Below are 17,045 nucleotides of genomic sequence, written 5' to 3'. Positions count from 1 at the left end.
AATGATTTATGTCCAAAATGTTTATTAAATCATTACGATATTTTACAACAGGAAACAACCCATACGGCCAGTAATAAGACAGATTAAATTAATATGTATATTGAGCTACTATGCAACCATTAAAAGTCACATTCTCAAAGAATTTTTTAAAGTCTTACTAAAGTATTGACAACATAACTATTAAGTGAAAGAGCAGGCTCCAAAACCATATGTATAGTATAATCCCAATTATATTTGAAAAAATAAATAAAATACAAGTATTACAATCTATGAATTAAAGCATCTAAACGTTAGCAGTTGTTATCTCTGGATGGTCACAGTAAAAGTGATTATATATTCTTTTTAAAACTTAAACGTTCTTACAATTCCAAAATATTCTATAATAAACATGTATTGCTTTCATAAAATAAAAAAATAGGGCTTCCTGGTGGCACAGTGGTTAAGAGTCCGCCTGCCAATGCAGGGGACACGGGTTTGAGCCCTGGTCCGGGAGGATCCCACATGCCGCGGAGCAACTGAGCCCATGCACCACAACTACTGAGCCTGTGCTCTAGAGCCTGTGAGCCACAACTACTGAAGCCCGCACGCCACAACTACTGAAGCCCGCGCGCCTAGAGCCCGTGCTCCGCAACAAGAGAAGCCACCGCCATGAGAAGCCTGCGCACCGCAATGAAGAGTAGCCCCCGCTCGCCTCAACTAGAGAAAGCCTGTGTGTAGCAACGAAGACCCAACAAGGCCAAAAAAAAAAATGAATAAATAAATTAATTAATTTTTAAAAAATAAATAAATAAAATTTAAAAATAACAACAAATGTTATAAACATTAACTAGGCTTCAGTAATTCATTCTGACTGAAACTAAATTGGCTCCTTACGATCACTATTTCCCTTCTAATTACTAACAAACCTTCTTCTAAATAATCTATCAATATTATAGAATATGCTGGGGATTAACATTAAACATACTCATCTGGAATTCACCTTTACAACCTTTTAGTATAATACAGCCTATCAACAGCTCTCCTTTTCACCTTGTTTCTCAGCAATTCTGAGCAAGGTTCCATGACCACACCAATGCTAACTTATTTGCCTATGCTTTTACCCACCTGGCTCTTACTCATCCTTTAAAATTCAATTCAGATATTTCCATCCTTCATGGAATTTCCCAGTGGAATAAAAAGTATGCTATCTCCCTTGTGTTCTAATGGCACCTGGTACATATGTGAACTCTTATCTCCAACATTCATCATATTGTCATTTGAAATTCAGTCTCCCATTGTAGAGTATGACCTGTAAAGCACAGACCCTATGTTCTCTTAATCTACATATCTCCTCTACTTAGGCAAGAGCATATAATTTAAAGCTTAGTTGAATCAGGGAATAAAATGAGCAATTAAAAAGTTTCCTTTGATTGAACCTGAATGTTATTTTTAAGGTAGGTTCCAACAAATTGAACCATGGTGAATTCTAACCATGGCTCTATCACCGACACTGAGGAATCCTGCCTCTCTGTGATCAGTTCCTGTTTCCAAGCAGATGGAGCCCTCCATATACAAAGACTGTGTATAGACATCAGCAAAGAAGACTACTTTAAAATAGCTCCTGGAAAGTGTCACCTCTTCTCTGCCCTCAACTTTCCCCCTTACTAATCTACCCTGCACTGGGAGTCGAGATCGAGAGGCTTGCATTTCAAAGTCCTCACAGCCTCAAAAGATACACACCACAGGCAAATCTCCATCATCTTCCTCTTCCTCCTTTTCTGTTTTAGTGGTTGACATAGATGTCCAGCTCACGTCATCATCCACAATCCGCATTCTAAATGTGAAAAATAAAAAGATCAAAAGAGAAGAAACATTTTTGGATAACAGCCTACAAACACTTATCTTTGGTTTTAGGCTAAAACTCAAAATCCTACAAGATCTATGGTCCATTCTTTGCCAATATGGCCAACTTCATCTTGTACCACTGCCTCCTCAGTTCACTACTCACTAGTCATCTTTTGGTGCCTACAACGGGCCAAATTCCTTTCCATATCAGTTTCACGTCTCAGTTCCTTCCCTCTGCCTGACCTACTCTTCTCATTCTTTACTGGGAAACTCTTACGCATTCTTAAAATCCTAGCATATATATAACTTCCTTCACAGACCTTCCAATACTATTTCACTTACCTCCCCCAACTAAGAACCCCCGTTACTCATTCTTGGAATACTTTATCACAAAGGAAATAAATTAACCAGTTGTGTAATTAGTTGTTTAAAGGCTGTATCCCCATTAAGCTATAAGCTCCATCAGAGTAGGGACTATGCCTCTCTCACTCACAGTGATATCCTCAACACCCTGCAAAAACTGGCATAGGAAATACTCAATAAATGTTTGTTACACGGATAAACTATGTAACAAACATAAATATAAACAGTCATTATTAACAGTTATTATTTGAAAAGGCAAGATCACTTATCACAACAACCATTTAATATAAGTGATATCATTCCGTTTTACTCTCATTTTTAAAGATGAAAAAACTGAGGCTTAGACAGATGAAATATCTTGCCCAAGGCCACACAGCCCATAAAGTGGCACAGCTAGGACGCAAAGCCTAATCAGTGTTACTCCAAAGCTCAAGTTAATTTCACTACATGGCACTGCCTCCAAGGAATCCACACAAGTCAGAGGGGACAGAAAGCAAGAATAACACAACCACCAAACCAGGAGAGGAAATGGATTAGTTCTTCGGAACTACTTGACTTTATTGGGTATATTATTAGTTTCCTAGGGCTGCCTAACAAAGTACCACAAACTGGGCGGCTTAGAACAACAGGAATGTATTCTCTCACAGTTCTGGAGGCTTCAAGTCTGGAATCAGGTGTCTGCAAGGCAATGCCTGCCAGTAAGGCTCTAGGGAAAGACCTTTCCTTGACTCCTCGCACTTCTGGTAACCCCTATTGTGAGCATAAATCCAGTCCAGTCTCAGCCTCCATCTTCACGTGGTAGTTTTCCCTCTAAGTCTGTTTCTGTATCCAAATTTCTCTTTTCTTAAAAGGACCCCAGGACCCCAGTCATATTGGATTCAGCGTCCATCCTAACCCACTATGACCTCATCTTAACTAAGTACAACAGCAAAGGCCCTATTTCTAAACAATGTCACATTCTGAGGTTCTGGGTGGACATGCCTTGGAGGGAAGGGGCACTATTCAACCCAGTACACTGGGCCACATAAGTTTTCTCGTTTGAAAAGTGGGGGTATCAAAAATATCTACTTCATGGCACTGTTATGAAGCTTAAATAAATTCGTTTAGGTCTAAAGTACTCAGAACGGTGCCTGGCACATGACAAGAACTGTATAAGCGTTAGTTGTTATCGTTAGTAGTAGTAGGAAGAGTAACAGGAAGTGAGCATAGGTCTCCGACTCAGGACCGGAGTCCTTGGCATTGGAGAATCCCCACCGACATGTTCTGGGCCCTTAATATCCACGCACAGAACCTCTGAATTTGCTTCACCACTTTAGTCTCAGGGCACAATATTCATTCTCTGAGGGAGAGGACGGAATGCTACAAAGGCGGGAAAAGAGTAATGAAAGTTACAGCCAGGCCTGAATACGTCGAAGATACTGCCCAGGGGCGCGAGGAGCGGTCTGAGCGGACTCTGGGCTCAGGCAGCGCCGGGCGAGCAATCAAGAGCGCTGGGCCCCTCGGGGCCGCCAGCGAGGAGCCCAGGAAGAGCCGGGCCGAGGGCGGAGCTGGGAAGGTGAGGGGCGGCGAGCCGCGCGGACCGCGCCCCGCCAGGGCCAACTCACCCCTTGCCGCCGGCCCCGCCAGTCTTCGGCCGCTTTTTGCGACGCTTGCGGCCGGACTCAGAGCCCCCGTCGACGCCGGCATCTGCCCCAGACAAATAACGCTTCAGGTATTCGGCCTTTGAGAGCGGCGGAGCTGCCGCCATGGCAGCAGCGAAGGGGGGGAGACGGATCGACGCTGCGGACAAAATTCTTGAACGCGAAACGGAGCGCGAAGACTCTGGGAGGCGGGGCCAGGACCGGAAGTGAGGGAGGGTGTTTGGAACCGACAGGGAGTCTCGTGTGAGCTTTTGTGGGCTTACGAGGGGCACGCGCACGTTGCGGGCCCACTTCACATCCCTCTGACGTTACAATCGTGTTTCTTATCTTTGTCCATTCTGTCATTCAACAGACCGTGCAGCAAGCGCTGTTGTAGCCGCGAGGCTACAGCCACGACCCCAACAAGATCTCTGCCCCCAGCAGCTTCAGAAGGACCAGAGAGCAGTAGTTAGGTACGGGGGCTCTGGAGCTGCAGTGCAGCTTGAGTTTGAGTTCTGCTTCCATAACTTCCTAACTGTACGACCTTGGGCAACATACTTAACAAAATGGGGATAAAAATGACACCGAACCTAATGGTTGCAAGGACTAGGTTAATATTACTGTGTAAAGTGCTTTGAACAGCATCTGGCATAGTGTGTCAGTTATTTTTATTAGTATGTTTAGGTGGAGAGAAATCTGCTTTGATAGGCTTTCAAGAACTATTCAACAGGGCTTCCCTGGTGGCGCAGTGGTTGAGAATCTGCCTGCTAGTGCAGGGGACACGGGTTCGAGCCCTGGTCTGGGAAGATCCCACATGCCGCGAAGCAACTGGGCCCGTGAGCCACAACGACTGAGCCTGCGCGTCTGGAGCCTGTGCTCCACAAGAGAGGCCGCGATGAAGAGTGGCCCCCGCTTGCTGCAACTAGAGAAAGCCCTTGCACAGAAATGAAGACCCAACACAGCCAAAAATAAATAAATAAAAAGCCAAGCATTTGAAGCCCTTTAAAAAAAAAAAAGAACTATTCAACAGAGGAATTCAGGAATTCCAAACCCAATATAATTACTATGAAAAATATGGAGGTTTCTAACCTATGTATCTTACCCACATTTGATATTTGTTGCCCCTAGCTATCTCTTGTGTATATTTCCAATGAAAATGACCTGGATCTATTTTCAACATGGCAAGAGAGAAGCTAGAGAGATTGAATTTTTTTTTTTTTTTCATTCAGTGTTTTATTTTTTAAAACTCAGGTAATTTACTTTTTGGCCAGGCAGCATGCAGGATTTAGTTCACCAACCAGAGATGGAACCCGTGACCCTTGCAGTGGAAGCGGAGTCTTAACCACTGGACCGCCAGGGAAGTCCCTAGAGAGAGACTGAATTCTAATACTCAAGTTCAGGGAGAAGACTTTTCTTCCTGTGGGCATTAAGAGCTTTACTTGAATTATCTCATTTAACCCTCACATTTCTCAGATGCTTTTATTATCCTTACCTTACAGGTGAGAAAACTGAAGCTTGGAGAGGTTAAGTTGCCCAACTTCACACAGCCAGAACATATGACCCTTGGGAGCAGAGGCTAACAAAGTGGGGTGCAAGAGGTAATCCAAATTTCTTGAAAAAGAATTAGATTGCGTATTTTACTTATCTCACAATATGTTAAATTTTTGTCACGTTTTAAGGTTTATTAGTCAATAAAGTATTGTTATACTTTATAAATAAATACGCATATCTTGGAACACATGTTCAGAAAATATACATAAGAAAACAGGTTTAGAGGTCACTGCCCTGAAGCATGAACTTTTAACCACTGGGCTACACTGGGTGGTCACAGCACAGGCCCAGGAAGAAGAGCAGGCTGGGTCCCTCAGGGCCTATGAGAAGGGGGCACTGGACTGATAGGGCTTCACTAGCTGCAGGGCCCCACAGGTCTCCCATCCACAACCCTGCCTTGGCTTCTAGTACACTTCAGTGTATCTCAAGCTGAACTCCACAGCCCTGCCTCCACCCTGGTGTCAGCAGACATCGGGAAAGTCTCATATTTCTGCTCCAGCGAACATTACCAGTATAGTCCTCTCCACCCCATCGCCTCCTGCCCATTTCTGTCTTCAGTTCCACCTCTACCCTTTCTACTCAGTACCAAACCTTAGCCTGACAAGACTAAGCTCAGGTCTTAACCCTGCCTCACCGGGCAGTTACGCAGGATCAAATGCATTCACGACCAGTGGCATGGTCTAAGTTTTGCCCTGTCTCTGCAGTTCCATCTAATAAAGCTAATGCCCCCACCTTCCCTGGCACTACCCAGACCCCTTCCCTGCTTGACATTCCTCCATAACATGGTGATTAATCTGACACTGTTCTACTTGTTGGTTTCTTGTCAACCCCCCACCCACTCTGTTTGCCAATTTTCCCCACTACACGAAGCTCTGTGAAAGCAGAGCTTTATTTTGTTCAGTTCTATGATGTGCCAGGCACAAAGCAAGCACTCAAACATCTATTGAAGGAATGAGTGAAATGCCAGCTCCAGTCCCCAAATTACAGTAGCCACACCGGAGAAAATGTTCTTCAGGAGGTTGAATTCTACCAGCATAACAAACGAGGACAGAGTGCAAAATAAAAATAAAATAATAATAAATAATAATAAAACAAGGACAGAGTGATTTCAGAGGCCAGTGCTGTTTGAAAGCCACCATTTTAATGAGAACTTCTTCACCTGTCCTAGACTCCCTCCCCTCAGAAGACTCTCTTCCTGTTGAGAGTCAGTATTTTATACACCCAAACCACTTCCAAACTCCAGACGTAGCTGTCTTCCACCTTCTCCAGCTCTTCAGAGTTCCAACTTGACATGAGAGAGCATTGTGTGGAGGGAGGGTAAAGACTTTATAGGAAAAAAATGACAATGACATGCCTGATGGTTCATTTCTGGGTTTCTTCGCAGGCCAATTCAAATCCTCCAAAACAAGGTCAAGTAACCCAAGAGGCTTGCGTTTCCGTCACAAACTGTTCAGAAATTGTGCTCAGATCTCTGACTCAGACCAGGTGTCCTCCCCACATGGGCAAGGCCTGGTAGGGAGGCCACTCCAGTCTTTTCCAATAGCAATAAATAACCCTGCGGTCTGAGCAGCACTGGAGGCTGGCCGGGAACCACCCACGGCTACCGCTGGGAAGCCAGACCTGTCTCATAGCCCTCCGTCTTCATGTCATTGAGCCCCAGTTCCTCGTTTTGGTCAAATGTGCGATTATAGTGCTCCACCTTCATCTCAGGATCATCTTCTGGTGCGTACACGTTCTGCAAGGCCAAGGACAGACCATCAGTGCCTGTGCCATCCTGCCACCCCCACCCCCCCAGACAGCTTCCAATTCCCACTTTCCCAGGACCTTAAGGAGGTGTTTATTCCTTTTTGTTTTGTTTTGTTTTTGGCGGCACGCCATGCGGGATCTTAATTCCCTGACCGGGGATTGAACGTGCGCCCCCTGCAGTGGAAGCAGAGTCCTAACCACTGGACCACCAAGGAAGTCCCTTTATTCTCTTTTTAAGGGCCTCCAACACCCCATGGCTAGGCTCAACTCGTGGGCAGCAACAGAACCCACATGGGCTAGAAGTGGGACTGCAGGGAGAAAAACTTTCTATCTGCACCTTCTTACGAAGAGAGTAGCATAGTCTTAACAGTGGAGAGACCTTAGAACAGTTTTGCCTGACCCATAATAACTGCTCAATAAATGTTAAAGTTACTGTTAATCACCAGAGTATCTCCCTAGTCAGCTTAAAGCCTTTTCCCATCTTGGCCTCTGGACAAGGCACCATTTCTCCTCAATCCACAGTCAGATTTGCAAAATGAAAATGCCACTGCTGGACTTAGAGCTGGGACTCGAGCTAGACTAGAGGAAGAAGGAACCTGGGAGTCTCCTTTTTCCCCCTCTTGACACACACTTACTGTCCCATACACCTTCCCCCTTCCTCTCTTATGTTCCAATTTCTGCTAAAAGGTTCCTTGATAAAAAGCAGTTCATTTAGAATTAAGTCTCTCAGTTTCTGGAGAAATGATACATATTTAAGGAAGGTCAGAAAAGATATCTCTGTGAAATACCAGGGAAGGTCTACAGTACCTGCAAGTAGCTGTTTCCTGCTGGATCATCCATAACAAAGTGGGCCTTCATGTTACCCTCAATGATCTAAAGGAGACAGAATACAGCATGAGCATGTAAATCTTACATAGCTGCTGGCAGGAAGGGACTATGTCTGCCACACAGAAACCAACCCAATTTACACTGCAGAATCCCCCAAAGTTTTAAGAATTGGTGAAATGAAGGTGCCTCTAGAGGTGGAGTGGAGAGAATCTAAAATAAAGACTGTTAGACAGCTATTTAAGAAGCAATCCGGCATCCCCAATCTCCTCTCCCATTCCAAACAGACCAACGACTGCCCTTGCCCCACCCCAATAAAAGAGAATTCTGTGGAGAAGTTACCACAGCACACTATGGACAGGGGGACACTCGCCCAGTTGAGGGTAGAGGGAAAGAAATCAAGAACAGAAGTCAATGTACCCTTATTGGAAACAGACATACACACACCCCAGCCCTCTTCCCACACTCAGCTCTCAGAACACTGCCAGCCAAGCCTCCACCCTCAAGACAGGAAACGGAACACCCACTGATGGGAATCTGACCAGCCCAAGAGGAAACACCTAACAACTCTGGCACTGGAGTTACCTCAACAAAATGGCCAAGCTAAATCCCCCTCCAACGAGCCCAACGTCAGCAAGACTCACCCCACTCAGATGTTTTAGTCCTCTACTTTTAAATAGATAACCAATGACTACCAGACATCTGAGCAAAGCCCGTAATATTGAAAGACAGAAATCAAATGGGAAAAAAAACCTTAAGAGGAAATGGAAACTATGCGAGGAAAATAAAACGTCAAAAAAAAAAACACCCAAAATTAGTATTCTCAAAGAGAAAAAAATACTACATCCTTAAAACAACAGGATGCTACTTTTTTAAAAGGAGGAGAAAGTATTGAAAGACCAAAAGCCACTTGGAAAATAAAAATGTCAGTGGAAATGAAAAACTCAATTGAAGGGTTGGAAAATTAAGATAATCTCCAAGAGTAGAGCAAACACAAAGAAACCGAAAACAGGACAAAAAAATAAGTAAATTACAGAAGACCAGACAAGTCAGTCTAACATCCAAAACATAGGGATTTCAGAAAGAGAGAACAGAGGGGAAGCAATAGAATACTTTTTAAAAGCTTCCTAGAACTGAGCCACATGAGTTTCCAGATTCAAAGAACCCACCAAGTGCTCAGCGACAATGGTTGAAAATTGACCCACGTACACCAAGTCACATCCTGAAATTTTACATCACAGGGGACACAAAAGTATCGCAAGAATAGGTCACAAACAAAAGATAGGGAATCAGAATGCCTTCAAACTTCTCAACAGCCAAACTGGGAAACTGAAAGACATTAGTGGGAAACTGGAAGACCTTAGAAATTCTGATAAAAAATTATTTCCATCCTAGAATTCTATTCCCAGCCATTAATCTAATATAAGAGTAGAATAAGGACTTCCCTGGTGGTGCACTGGATAAGAATCCGCCTGCCAATGCAAGGGACCCAGGTTTGAGTCCTGGTCCGGGAAGATCCCACATGCCGCGGAGCAACTAAGCCCGTGCGCCACAGCTACTGAGTCTGCCCTCTAGAGCCCGTGAACCACAACTACTGAGCCCACGTGCCACAACTACTGAAGCCCATGTGCCTGGACCCCGTGTTCCACAAGAGAAGCCACCGCAATGGGAAGCCCGCACACCACAAGGAAGGGTAGCCCCCGCTCGCCGCAGCTACAGAAAGCCCGTGTGCAGCAACGAAGACTCAGTGCAGCCAAAATTAAAATATTAATTTTAAAAAAAAGGTGGAATAAAAAAATTTTCAGACATGCAAAGTCCCAGAAATTTTACTTCCCATGCATTTTCTTAAGAAGCTACTGGAGAAGAGGCTCCAACAGAAAAAAGGGAGAAAACCAAGAAAGGAGATGGCATGGGATATCAGAAACCAAGAGAATCCCCAACATGTCGGTTAGATGTTTACATGTGGCAAGAAAGGGTATGCAGCTTCTTGTTCACTGGAGCCCCAGGACCACAAGCACTGACCGGCCAGAGTCCTCTCACCTGGTTCAACTTCTGGCTAAACTCCTGCAGTTTCTCTGTCCGGCCAGGACTGGAACTGTCGCCCAGTGTGAAAGGGTTCTTGGTCACCTGCAATAAATGGCATCCAAACTGCTAGAATACTGGCTCCATGTTTGATAGGCTTAACCATAAACCTGGTGCGGGGTGACAGGGGTGCCTGTCAGGGAAGCTTGGTCGCCATTTGTGCCACACCGCCTTTCTGACCTAGGCGGCCACCCCTAAAACCGTGTGAATTAATCTGCCAAGATGATAACGGGCAACAGGAAACAAAAACTATAGAAATGTTCTTAAATATGATCTCTAGTCCTCATTGGAAGAAGTGCAAAATAAAGTATAATTTACAAAGACAAAATGCCCGACGACTGATAACCAGTTAAGCAAAATGATTCATTAAGAGGATAAACATATGGGTTAAGTCAACACACACATATATATGTATGTTCGGGACTTTTTTAGGTGCTGGAAGGACCCTCATGACCCCATTTTACAGTGAAATAAATGACTTACCCAAAACCGCAAAATATCTACATCAGCCCAGAATTAGGTGTGAGAATTTCCATTCTGAATTTCCAACAAACTTATCATCACAATCCAAAATAATATTTAAGCCTCTCAAATCAGCTTTAAAGCAAAGAAACCTCAGTTATCAGCTCCAAAAACTAGGACCTTTGCAGCCTTCCAGCCCCTTCCCCACAGCTGCACTGCGGAAGATGCCATGCACTATACTCAGGGGACTCACCAGTTCCCGGATGTCCTTCAGTATCCCCTCCAGTGTGGTGAACTTGCCCCCAAGGACAGCCATTCCCAGTTCAAATTCCAGCTCTGGGATTTCCATACTACATGTCTCGGACTGTGAGATGAGAGATCAAATTAGGCTTTAAATCAGGAGCTGCTAGAGAAAGCTAACCAGAGTCCTCCTGCCAAATTAGTACCACCAGTGATAATCTGGGGACAAAGTCAGCTGTCCCAGTTTTCTCTGAATCTCCAAGTAAAGCTAGACTCACTCCTAGAACCAACCTTAAAAGGGGGCATTCTGAGTCATGGCTCCAGCAGACATCCTGTCATTAGAGATCTATGCTCTAATGACAGCAGACATCCTGTCATTAGAGATCAGAAACAAGGGCCCTCACAGACACTAGAGGCAAAAGGCTGCCAAGTCATCAGAAAGAGCTTAGGGGTCACCTTCTGAATCTGCACTTCCTACCATGGATTAACTCTGCTCAGGGATCCTCAAACCCAAGGAAGTAAGGAGGTACTTCACAACGCCAGGATATGATTGAGAAAAGACAAATTCCCCCTCGACAGAGACAGCCACGTGCAGAGGAGAGTCACTTCCCCAAGCAGGTTGTTACCTTGAGCAGGTCTCGAGTCATATCTGAGGGATCAGTGATGTAGAAGGTGATCCTGGTGCCCAAGGGCTCTACTGCACCTCCAGATTTCACCTGCAACAGACAGCAGTGCCAGGAGCAGCAGCAGAGGAGACACCCATCCTCACCTGGTGCGGGGAGACCCGGAAGGGCTGGGGGAGTAGGCTTGGACCTCCAATCAGGCCCACTAATGGCTACCAAGGACAGTGCTTTCTAAACCAACAGTGGCAGCAGTCACCCAAACCAAAATCACTGAAAGCTGGCCAGAAGCAGAGTGCCCAGCACCGGCAGCCTGCCAAAGATTCACCCCAGATTGCCAAGAAACGAATTCACGGTTAAAAAAATGACTCTTGGGGCTGAAAGGGACTTCCAACTGCAACTAGTGTGTAGATTCCCTTTATAATTTTCTGGTTTAAGAATTGAAACAGCTTATGCGTGAATACACTCAGGAAAAGGGAATTTACAACCCTCCAAGGCAGCCCACTCTATATTCAGATAGACCTTGAAAGTTTTTTATTACTGAGTCAAAATCCGCCTCCCTGCTCTTCCACCCCTCTGAGCTGTAGGTCAAAAAGTAGTTCTCTCTCTTCCATATAACCAACTTTGAATGTCTTCAACAAGTTATGCTATCTCTAACTTTTCTTCTCTAAGCTAATTTCTAGTTCAAGAGCTCCTCACCCTAAGCAGCTTCAGAAAGGATGAAAGCTACTCTTCCCAAACGATGAAGCCCACCCACCTCATTGGTCCGATGGCCGCAGTTCTCGCAGTTGGTAGCCATGATGATAACCTCCTTAAAGTGGGGAATTTCTGGAAGATGGAATTAAGGAAATCTGCTTCCAGGACAGCAAGACCACCCTGTGGGGGAGAACAAATCCGAACCCCACAAACACACAGCTGCTGGTCCCAGGACTGCAGGAAAGAGATCACAAGAAGCAGCCTAACTCAGACAGCCCCCCAGAAGAGGGCAAGGTCACCACCCACGGCGATCGCTGTTCATCAGTGTTTGATGACATGGCTCAGGCCACACGCAGGAGCCTAGAGACCATGGCCTAATTCTCTCTTTGAACCCAAAAGCCAAGGTGCACGGTCTCATCAAAGGCAACATCCCTCTCATCGCTCGGAATAAAGCCTGTGCTTTCCCTGAAGGGAGTACTCTCCAGCTTGAATATAATCTTCATGCCTGAGTCAGATGAAGAGCAACCCAACTGCCCGACAAAAGATACGAACTAGCTTCATGTTGGTCTGGGCTGGAGCATTGCATTCCGGGCAGTTGGTATTGAACTGGAGCACCTGGAACACAACAGGGGACGTAGAGTGAGCCCTCCCAAGCAGGTGAAGCCTGCTCAGGCTGAAGACATTCAGCTGGTACACTGGCGGCCACCCGTGAACAGCGTCAGTCTCAGCCCACCACTCTGCTCCTTCCTCCACAGTTGCCAATGTGACTCACTTCGTCTCTGAGATCTTCCTCTTCTGGTTTCTCTTCTGGTTCCTCTGCCTAAAGTAGCAGAGATGCAAATCATACGTTGGCACACAGACCTCAGCCTCGCCAACACCCTGCCCCAGAGTGAGAGAAAATGCTCTGGCTTGCTTACGTCAGCTGCCACCTCGTGGGTTTAACAGAGAAGTTGGAAAGCAAAGCCCCAGGCAAGGGAAGAACAGAGCTTAGGATAGGATCACAGCCACTGCTGTCCTGTGTTGTAAAGTTTACCCAAAGTCCTTAAGTGAGCTAGAGGGGAGGCACACACATGCTGAGATAGCGTACACAGGGCGGCAGCAGCAAAATAAGTTCCCACTGACTCCCAGCAATCGGAGTGCAAGATAATTCCAGAGCATCCTTCTGGCTTCTTCAGGGCACTTACCTGGAGCCCCAGCATCTCTTCCTGCTGTAGAGTCCGATTATAGTGTGTGATCACCAGGGCATCATCTTTCCGGGGAGCATGTGGGTTTTCCACAAAGCTGTTCCCTGAGGGATCATCAATGATCTAACAGATGGGTAACGAGAGAGCAGTTATAACAAGAAATCATGTACGATCCTCCACCTACCATCAGACCACAGAGGCACCACAGAAAAATCTCAGACTGTCTTAATGGTCCCTCCTACCCTAAATCTAGGGCACCTGGAGTCCCTCAGTTCTCACCAGGGTGAAAGGAGAGGCCACTTGCTTTAGCTCCTTCAGTTTGACAATGAACTCGTCAATTCTTTCAGCCGTGGCTTCTTCATTCGCCTGACAGGAACAAAGAGTAAAAGATCAGCCCTGGGGATAGAATTTATGCCCCCATCACTTCCGACAGGAAGCCACCACCTGTCTTAGTGTGACTGGGAACAGAGACTCAGGCTTCACGATAAGAGGCAGCAAATTAGTTTGAAGTTTATGGGCGGTGCCAGATGAGCCTCATTGTCTCACTCATTCAGCCATTTAGTCCAGGCATTTGTGCCAGGTTATAGATAACAGTAAATGAACCAGAGCCCTCTCATGGGGCTCCACAGCCAGTTAAGACGACAGATGACTAAATTTGCAATTATATTATTTCATACATATATATATGTATATATGAAATGTCATAATAAACATAAGATACAATGGAACACTCAGGAAGCACAGATAAGCCCAAGAATATCAGGAAAGGGTCTTTGGAGGCAATGTTACAGTGTCTGTCTGGGAAGAGGCCTCAATGTACAGTGGGGGAGGGGAAGTGGAAAGGAATAGTGGTACAGCATATGCAACATCCAGGCAGCTATAACATCGCTGTGTGCTTCCCCACAAAGTTCTCCAACATTCAATCAGAGACAGCTCAGCCACGTGGGAAGGGGAACAAGTGTACATAAATAATTTTTCCTTGAGCTGCCGCCATCAGAAAACCCCAGCTCACCCTTCGTGAGGGCTGATCCAGCTCCAGGCCAGAGACGGCACGGCTGATCAATCCTTCAACAGTAGTCAGAGCTGGTGAGGAAGAACAAAAGACTGGTCAGTCTTCACTTCGCTATCAAGTGCCTGCAGGACCCTGGGCAGTTCACTTGAACCCTCTGGGCCTTGATTTCACCTGTAAAATAAGGAGGCAGGGAACAAGGTTCCATTCACCTCTAACTCATTCTGGTTTTTCTGTAAGATGATGTGGAAAAACCCGGACGAAGCTTTTGGCCAACCCAATACTATCTTAAGCTGCTTCACCTAAGCTTTCTGTTTATGTTAAACCAATGAAGATCACAATGATGTGGCCAAACCCACACACAAGCCACTAGGCCTGGTACCAGGAGTTTTGCAAGAAAGTAAGATTTGAGCTAGGCATGAACAGTGCAAACACTCTGACCTTAAACTTACCTCCTTTCTGGCTGAAGGCAGGAATTTCAAAATCCAGCTCTGGTATCCTTGTGGTGGCAGAGTCAGTCTTCACTACTTCTCTGTTCATGTCCTGGGCAGAAAGAAAAACCTTCAGTCCACAGAGGTCTCAACAATACAGGTTCTTCTCAGGAAATAACAGAGTGCCCCCCCCCCAACCACCACCCTCAGAGGCCCCAGCCCAGCTGTCTCTTCCTCTCTCCACTAGGGGGAGTCCGGACTACTGCGGAATAGTACCTTGATGTGAAAACCAGCTACCCAAACGATGAGAGTATTATTCATAACTACTGCTCATTTGATACTTTCTGACAAAGTTTACAAAGCGCTTTCACAAGTCTTACCTCACCTGAGCAGATGACAGCACCAACGCCATTTTACAAAGGAGGAAACTGAGGCTTGAACATTTAAGTGGATTTATTTGAGGTCCGACCACCTGGACCAGAGCTATGACTCCAGTCCCCAAGCTTTCTCTAGGACACTAGGGTAACTGCTCTGGGCTCCTCTCACCTCCTGGGCCCTGACGGTCAAAGTATAGCGCACTCCCTGGTCCTGTATCCTGCCTGCCGACTGGATCTCCGTGTTGTTCCAGCCACAGTGCTCGCAGGAAAAGGAGCTCACGATTATTTCTCTAAAGAAGGGGATCTCGGTGAGCAGGAGGCGCGTCATGCCCTAGGGAAGCAGAAGACAGGGAAAGAACCAATGAAACCCCCATCCCCCATCTACTGACCCCCGGGCGTGCCTCGCCTCCGGGTCCCCAACTGGACCAGCCTGGCCAGGTCGCCGACCCCCGCTCCTCCCCTCCTCAAACCAACCCTCCAGCCGCCCGTGACCGCGCCCCCGCCTCACATTACGGTAGCAGTTCATGCACAGCGACTCGATCTCGGTAGGCTGCTGCTCCTCGTCATCAGCGCTAATAGGCCGGAACAAGTGCCCCGTCCCGGGCTGTCGGGCCTGGACGGGCGAGGGGGCGGCAGCAGCCGCCGGGAGGCCAGGATCCACAGCCCCACTGGCCAACATGACCACGCGCTGCTCAGGCCCCAACTTCGGTCTTCTGCGCCTCTCTTGGCCCCACCCCTTCCTCCGGCACTTCCGCCAGCTACCGCCCCGCCCATCCTTAAAGAGGCCGAGGACTCCCCTCGGGGCACAGTACCTGACACGCGGTTTTCCAGTTGCCGGGATTATTCGGTCCAGACTTCCAAAGCCAGCCGGATCCAGGCTTTGCCTCCACCTCAATTCAGGCGTCACTGCCCCCAGGGCGTCCTCTCAGACCCAGGGCAGTTTTTTGCTCCTTTGCAATAGCTCCGCCATACTGGGTTCTAACTATTAGTCCACAAGTCTAACTACGAGAGGCTTGACGGCAAGGGGCCTGGCCGTCCATCTGTATCCCTGAGGAGGCGCGCTCCTCCCTGGGTTTGCTTGGATCCGCCGTTGGGCCAGATGCTGCCTAGGCTCTAGATCACCCTCCCTTAGTCCCTCAATCTGTCTCCATTTCTGTTCTTCTCACTCCCTATTTCTGTCCTCATAAACACCTGCCCAAATTCCTGCCTCAAATACACGGCCCTCACTTTTACCCCTATTGGCTCATCCCCACCATATCCAACCCCAGCTGACTCACCCCTCCTGATCTCCTAACCACCACCAACAAAAACACCTCTTTGGGGGGTAAACTTTCCTTCCCAGCACCTCCTCTCCCTGGGCACCTTTCTCCCACTTCTGGTGCTAAATCTAGGGTGTCATGGAAGAGATCCAGTCTGCAGGCATGATGAGGCCCGATTCAGATGGGGTCTGTGCTATGAGGGAGTGTGGCAGTGAGCACTCTGTGCAGGGTGGGCTAAGCCGGGAGGAAAGGGTGCTGCCCTGGATGTTCTAAGGGTACTGGACTGGGTGTGTTTACCCTTTCCTCTCTCCTCTTCCCTCCACTTCAGCCACCCCCAATTTTAGACTTCCTAGGGAGCTATGAGGAGTTTGGTTGCCCCCAAGTGAATATGTACATGGGGAATGGGGGTGGGGGTATGAGTTTGAGGGTCCAAGAAGAGGGTCAGTCATAAAAAGAGGGACAGTCAAAGAAGAGGCCATTCAGGGGCTTCCCTGGTGGCGCAGTGGTTGAGAGTCCGCCTGCCGATGCAGGGGACACGGGTTCGTGCCCCGGTCCGGGAAGATCCCACATGCCGCAGAGCGGCTGGGCCCGTGAGCCATGGCCACTGAACCTGTGTGTCCGGAGCCTGCGCTCCGCAACGGGAGAGGCCACAACAGTGAGAGGGCCACGTACCGCAAAAAAAAATAAAAATAAAAAGAGGCCATTCAAAATCTGGAACAGCCGGGACAAAGAAGACAGGCCACCTCAGGGGCCTATA

The 17,045-nt window shown here is 47.1% G+C and overlaps 2 protein-coding genes across 3 annotated transcripts in view; both read right to left on the bottom strand.

The window, feature by feature from the left end:
- Positions 1–3,957, bottom strand: part of BUD13 (BUD13 spliceosome associated protein) — a 34,018-nt gene extending 30,061 nt beyond the window's left edge. The window contains exons 1-2 of one of the 2 annotated variants that reach the window (XM_027082244.1): positions 3,792–3,957; positions 1,720–1,813 (exon numbers count right to left, since the gene is read on the bottom strand). In XM_027082244.1, coding sequence (XP_026938045.1) covers positions 1,720–1,813; positions 3,792–3,934 — 237 coding nt within the window. In that variant the 5' untranslated portion in view covers positions 3,935–3,957. The remainder of the gene's footprint in view (positions 1–1,719; positions 1,814–3,791) is intronic. The other variant, XM_027082243.1, reaches the window with a different exon arrangement.
- Positions 3,958–6,460: 2,503 nt separating this feature from the next.
- On the bottom strand, positions 6,461–15,744 carry ZPR1 (ZPR1 zinc finger). Its single transcript, XM_027082242.1, has 14 exons — positions 15,538–15,744; positions 15,199–15,360; positions 14,674–14,764; positions 14,225–14,295; positions 13,492–13,578; positions 13,213–13,335; positions 12,801–12,848; positions 12,577–12,643; positions 12,090–12,160; positions 11,339–11,428; positions 10,726–10,836; positions 9,969–10,055; positions 7,911–7,976; positions 6,461–7,092 (listed from the first exon to the last, which is right to left on the bottom strand). Exons 1-14 carry the CDS (start codon positions 15,706–15,708, stop codon positions 6,958–6,960), a joined length of 1,380 nt encoding a protein of 459 aa, XP_026938043.1. The 5' UTR covers positions 15,709–15,744; the 3' UTR covers positions 6,461–6,957.
- Between the last annotated feature and the right edge of the window lie 1,301 nt (positions 15,745–17,045).

This window comes from Aethalodelphis obliquidens, unplaced genomic scaffold (genome assembly GCF_003676395.1).
Source record: "Aethalodelphis obliquidens isolate GAN/ISIS:26980383/991018 unplaced genomic scaffold, ASM367639v1 scaffold46, whole genome shotgun sequence".
In the NCBI taxonomy this organism is placed as follows: domain Eukaryota; kingdom Metazoa; phylum Chordata; class Mammalia; order Artiodactyla; family Delphinidae; genus Aethalodelphis; species Aethalodelphis obliquidens.
Note: the sequence above shows the minus strand (reverse complement) of the source record. Positions and strands in the feature narration are given on the sequence as shown.

Coding starts and splice junctions, on each gene's coding strand:
- ZPR1 (XM_027082242.1), bottom strand. CDS start 15,708: ATGTTGGCCAGTGGGGCTGTGGATCCTGGCCTCCCGGCGGCTGCTGCC. Junction 13,336..13,491: donor TGGCCTCTCCTTTCACCCTG/GTGAGAACTGAG, acceptor CCCATCTGTTAG/ATCATTGATGATCCCTCAGG. Junction 7,977..9,968: donor TTAGCCAGAAGTTGAACCAG/GTGAGAGGACTC, acceptor TGTCTCCTTTAG/ATCATTGAGGGTAACATGAA.